General features: G+C 41.7%; 1 protein-coding gene across 1 annotated transcript; it reads left to right on the forward strand.

Moving 5' to 3' along the window:
- The first annotated feature begins 5399 nt into the window (after positions 1-5399).
- LOC115212851 (zinc finger MYM-type protein 6-like) lies at positions 5400-5795 on the forward strand. The gene has a single exon (XM_029781628.1). It carries the CDS (start codon positions 5400-5402, stop codon positions 5793-5795), a length of 396 nt encoding a protein of 131 aa, XP_029637488.1.
- Positions 5796-6280: the final 485 nt, after the last annotated feature.

The raw sequence follows: 6280 nt of genomic DNA on the forward strand, positions 1-6280 counted from the left end.
AGGTGAAAATGATACACAAGTAGCTTGTTCTCATGAGCAGAAACCATTGCTGTGACAAAAGGAGAGGATGGAGCTAGCATGTCTTTGGACTAATATTAGCAAAAAAAAAAAAAAAAAAAACTGGCACCGATCAGACAGAATCGTTAGCACATTGGGCGAAATGCTTACCATATCGTCCGTTTTTACTTTCTGAGTTCAAATTCCGCCGAGGTTCACGTTGCCTTCCATCCTTTTCTTGTTTTTAAATTAAAAAATTTTTTTCAGCATTTCCTGATAACATTGAGGCGTGTATACATACGAGAAGCAGTTAAGGCTTTGTGTTGTGTGATAAGTGGTGTGTGTTGTTGTGGGCGGGAGTTAAGAAGCTTGCTTCCCAACGGTGTGGTCTCAGGGTTCAGTCCCACTGCGTAGTACCTACTATATCGTTGGGCCAACCAAAGCTTTGTGAGTGGATTTTGTTGGTGGAAACTGAAAGAACAGCGAATGCGATGTATGTGTGTGTGCACCCTTGACGTGTGATGTTGCAAATAAGCATTACTGCCATGTAAGTGATTTTATTTGTTTCCAGTCTACTGTGGAAAGCATGTTTGGTTACCGGAAGTATTTCCTTGTTTGGAAGCATGCGAGGGTTGGCAATAGGAAGGGCATCCTGTCGTTGAACCTACCTCTATGAATTCCGTTTTACCCCATATGAACATAGAAAATCATCATCATCGTTTTACGTCCATTTTCCGTGCTAACATGGGTTGGACGATTTAACTGGGGTCTGGGAAGCCAGGAGGCTGCACCAGTCTCCAGTCTGATCTGGCAGTGTTTCTACAGCTGGATGCCCTTCCTAACGCCAACTACTCCGTGAGTGTAGTGGGTGCTTTTTACGTGCCACCATCACAGGTGCCAGGGGAGGCTTGCAACGGCCACGATCGGATTGGTGCATTTTACGTGCCACCGGCATGGACGCCAGTCAAGGCGGCGCTGGCATCGGCCACAATCGGTTGGTGCTTTTTATGTGCCACCGGCACAGATATCACAACTACAGTTTCCATTTGATATTTATTTTGATGTTGATGTACTTGACTCAATAGGTCTCCTCAAGCACGGCAGGTCATGTGCCACCGGCACAGAAGCCAGTCAAGGCAATCAAAAAGTGAATGTTAAATGATTGTTTCTAGCATAGGTAATAAAGACTGAAATTTGGGTGAAATATTGTCTATTATATCGGCCTCAGTAATTGGTTGGTCCTTTAATTCATCAGCCTCAAAAGCTGACTTCCAAGATTGGAACAAATTCTGTATTTTCCACTGCAATCACACACCTGTGTTTTTGTTTTCTTTTTCTTTTTAAAAAAAAAGAAAAAAAGAAGGAAATATATGTTGGAGGGTGAGGAAACATTGAGAAAAAATAGTTTGAGATGAATTGTCTCAAAAAAGTTTTGACGAAAAAAACTCCCCAGGTACCTTCATATTCCCAATCAGAATAAATTGTGTGATGAACATCAAAGACGATTCAAACGCCAGTTTTTTTGCTTCTTAAAGGACAAGGGAGATAACCGATGTTACGTTTATGGATTTGTGTCTCAAGATTCTCTGTGGGAAATCGTGTGTTGAAGTGGATATTGTTATGCTTGGGGATGGTCAGAATTAAGTATAGTGTGCGTGTATTTAATTGGTAAAATATGACCATCCTTAAGTATAACAATATAGAAATAACTAATAACTGAATCCGTCCGTGTCTTCCTCCCCTGTCACTCTTCAACAGCAGCAACAAAAATCGGCCATTCATGTTGAAGAATATCAACAAAAACAGAAACTTAAGCCCCCTGTGTCTTCCTCCCCTATTGCTCTTCGACAACAAAAATTGATCATTCCAGCTGAAGTACATCAGCAGGAACAAAAACCAACCATGCCCTCCTCTCCTGATGCTTCCCAACTAAAACAGAGATCGACCATCAGCACAGAAGTTGCAGAAATTAGACGAATGATTTCTGCTTTGAGTCGTGAAGTAGCAGGACTCAGAACCAGTGTCTGTCCGAAAACTGGCAGCGAAGGGTCATATCGGAGTGCCCTGCTCAGCAACTTACCTGTAGCTCGTACAGAACCTAATAAGCTAGCTGGCAGAATCGTTACCGCGCTGGACGAAATGCTTCGCGGTATTTCGCCCGTCGCTCTGTTCTGAGTTCAAATTCCGCCGAGGTCGACTTTGTCTTTCATCCTTTCGGGGTCGATAAATGAAGTACCAGTTGCGTACTGGCGTCGATCTAATCGACAGGCCCCCTCCCCCCAAATCTCAGGCCTTGTGCCTAGAGTAAAAAGGATTATATTTGTATTTTTAAGGGAGACTATTTGTGTAATTTTTAAGTGCGCTGTCACTTGCGATCCCGTTTGTGTTCTAGTTATACACACACACGACTGTTATCAGGTCAGAATAGTGTATATACTCTTTACTCTTTTACTTGTTTCAGTCATTTGACTGCGGCCATGCTGGAGCACCGCCTTTAGTCGAGCAAATCGACCCCGGGACTTATTCTTTGTAAGCCCAGTACTTATTCTATCGGTCTCTTTTGCCGAACCACTAAGTTACGGGGACGTAAACACGCCATCATCGGTTGTCAATCGATGCTGGGGGACAAACACACACATACACACACACATATATATATATATACATATATACGACGGGCTTCTTTCAGTTGCTGTCTACCAAATCCACTCACAAGGCTTTGGTCGACACTTGCCCAAGGTCCCATGCAGTGGGACTGAATCCGGAACCATGTGATTGGTAAGCAAGCTACTTACCACACAGCCACTCTTGCGCCTATATCTGTGTTTAAAGAATATTTAACCGAGATGTGAATTAATCAAATATTAGTTAATGTATGGAGTATTAAAAAGAGACAAGAAAAATAATTATGGAAATTCTGGACATGTTTGGTAATATTCTGGTCACAGCAGATGACATTTCTGCTTTGTGTTCTGTAAACAATTCTATTTTTCTGCTTAAACGAATGCGTAGTCCCCTATCATTTACTTCATGCTTCTCTTACCACAACTTGCGTAAGTACGGCGAAGTAAAGGGTTCGTTGACGGGGTCCCAATATTAGTTTCCAATTTTTGGCACAGGGCCAGCAATTTCAGAGTAGTGGGTAAGTCGATTACATCGACCCCGGTGCTAAATTGGTATTTATTTTATCGACAACGAAAGGATGAAAGGCAAAGTCGACACCCGGTGGCATTTGAACTCAGACCGTATTGCAGGAAGAAATGCCTCTAAGGATTTTGTCCGGCACGGTAACAATTCTTCCAGCTCGCCGCATTGATGAGATCCCAATACTGAAACGAATTGTTTTTCCTAGTTACCGAAGTAATTAAAATAATATTAATTATCAGCTAATATTGTTCCTTTTCCTCATATTTTTTGACACGTTAATGAACCCCGCAAAAATAGATAAACTTTAAGTGAATTGGTTTTAGCCAGGAATCGAAACCGAGATGCAGGTTTGTTTGGCTATGTGATTTTCTTTTCTGTTATAAGCCTCGGTTGGTCGTCTGCGATTGTGGCGTAGGAATATCGTGGAAAAAGTGCACGGTTTGAATCGTTTTTCTTTTCATCAGACACTCAGCTGCTCCAGGTTCTGAATAAATTATGACTGGATTTCCCCTCCAGAGAAGGAAACACACAATCATTAATTATGCACGGCTTATAGCTGCTCTCTGTTTTGAGTAGGTATTTAAAATTAAAGAGGGCTAGGATTCCTTTCCAGTGACACTCCTTCAAAAAAAAAAGAAAGAAATAAAACAACAAACAGCTCCCACCCACCTACCCGGACTTTAACCTTTTGGTGAGTAGGTGGTGTTGACTCGATACAGCTGCGTCATTATAAGGAATGGAGAAAGGCGGCGAGCTGGCAGAATCGTTAGCACGCCGGGCGAAATGCTTGGCAGTATTTCGTCTGCCGTTACGTTCTGAGTTCAAATTCCGCCGAGGTCGACTTCGCCTTTCATCCTTTCGGGGTCGATAAATTAAGGACCAGTTACACACTGGGGTCGATGGTCAAAAACTGGTTCTCAACCAGGGGCGAAAATCAAATTTAGTGGTGCGGTGGAGTGGGGGCGATGAATGCAGTCTTCGATCGGCGACTGTATTCACAACAGGCAATCACACATCCAGTGCATCATGACAACAAGGGCTCTTCTCAATATCTACGGTCAAGCCTTAAAACCAACTTTTTTCCTTCATTCAAATACAGAACCAATGCGCCTCAATAAGATCTTCCAGGATCTAGTTCATCGATTTATAATCATTCATTCATCACTGGACTTCTTACCCTTGTTACTATGACACCGGCCGCCGGACTGCGTATTCCATTGAATACACAGCGCTCGCCTGAATTTGACGTTCTCTCTCTTAACTGTCGGGCTCAGATATTATAGTCAGTTTAGTGTTTACGAATTTGCATTCGTTCTCACCCACTTTTTATGATAGGCGCGGCGAAAAAGAAGTGTCGACAGTATATCGATGAGTACTTACAATATGGTTTTATCAAGAACTCTACAGACTCAAAGCAGTCCCTTCGTCTCATGTGTTATCAATGTGTAAGGAATATGTGAATATCTCCGCTTGCACTTTTGGGGTGCAAGTTGGTGCAATCACTTTCCGTTGCTTTTATATCCAGACTCTACCAGTCAAAGAAACACAAAACGCAGACGTAAAAAAATAGATATACTTTATTGTTTTATACCGGTGAGAATTCAGTGGTATATCTGATGTCCTTGGTTCTGGGCGCGCAAGGCTGAAAGTTAATCGATTGTAATATTTACAATGTTCAGCCGCCAAAACAGAAAGGGTCAAAATGGCGTCCGGGTGAAGAAGATGATTTGACTGCAACAATTCAGGTTAAAAGTCTTCGGCCAAAAGACTGCTGCTATAAAAACCGGAGAGAGAGCGAATTAAACGTCTGCTTCGATGAAAAGGCTGCCGCTGTCTGTCAGACGCTAATGGTCAACCTTTACGCTCCCTTGCCTCTTTGTTAAGGCTCGCTCTCCCTTGCTAAGGCCACGTCAGCAAGGCCACGTCAGCTAAGGCCACGTCAGCAAAATTCCCTCTTTCGGACTTCCTGTATTCGCGAGAGGGCGTTGCGCGCGCGCGCTGTTGCATAGGATCACTACAAATGTTTGTCCAATGAAACCCTCTCGATTTTATGATCACATGAGAAGATAATCCGAAAAAGTCGGTAAGCCTATCAAATATTTTGAAGGATTGAAAGCTGATTTTGAAAATCAGAATACTGTTAAATTAATGACGGTGGACTGATTGCTTCCTACACAATTGCAAAAACAGGTAGTGCCCATACGGTAGCTGAAAAGATCATTCTGTTCGCAGTAGAAGCAATAATATCAGAAGTTATGAATCAAGATCCTTCACCCATCATTAAAGCTCTACTTTTGAGCAATGATTCTATCCGCTGGAGAATTGACGAAATGTCAGGTCATATCGACGACGTACGAATTCAAAGATTGAAAACAACGAATTTTTCTATTCAAACTGACGAAAGCACAGTTATTGACAATAAGGCCCTTTTAATGGGATATGTACGATATTTTGATGGAAACTGTGCATTACAAGAAGATTTATTATTTGTAAAACTGTTGGAGACTGACACAACGGACACTTCTATGTTTTCTGCTGTGAAAACGTTTTTTGAAGAAAAAGAAATTCCACATTATGAAAACTTAGTTTCATGTGCTACTGATGGCGCAGTGTCTATGGTTGGGAGACACAAACGATTTATCTCTCATTAAAAAATTCCAGTTATACACTGCGTGCTACACAGGCATAACCTCGTGGCCAAAAATATAAGCCCTATTCTAAATCAATCAGTGAACACTGTTATAAAAACAATAAACAAAATTAAATCTAACAGTAAATGTGACCCTCATCTTCGAAAATTTTGTCACGATGCTGATGAACAATATGTAAGTCTTCTTTAGCAAACCGATGTCCGTTGGCTATCCAAAGACAACGGCTTGGAAAGTTTTGTAAACTTACTTAGTGCAATAGTTGCATTCTTACGAACAGAAGGATACTCAGACTTAGTCGCCGAAATTCAAGCTCAAAAGAAGAACATGCGCTATCTTAGTTGGATTTTCCGTAAGCTGAACGAGGTCTCTCTTCTGCTGCAGGGGAAAATGATGACGCTGAAAGACTGTAAACGGGTGATGAGAGCTTTTGTAGAAAAAACTCAGTCTTTTTCAAGTTAATTTAAAACTAAGACAGTTTCATAATA

The sequence above is a fragment of the Octopus sinensis genome, linkage group LG6 (genome assembly GCF_006345805.1).
Source record: "Octopus sinensis linkage group LG6, ASM634580v1, whole genome shotgun sequence".
Lineage (NCBI taxonomy): Eukaryota > Metazoa > Mollusca > Cephalopoda > Octopoda > Octopodidae > Octopus > Octopus sinensis.

Bases quoted from the DNA above. Each gene is read 5' to 3' on its own strand.
- LOC115212851 (XM_029781628.1), top strand. From the start codon at position 5,400: ATGAATCAAGATCCTTCACCCATCATTAAAGCTCTACTTTTGAGCAAT.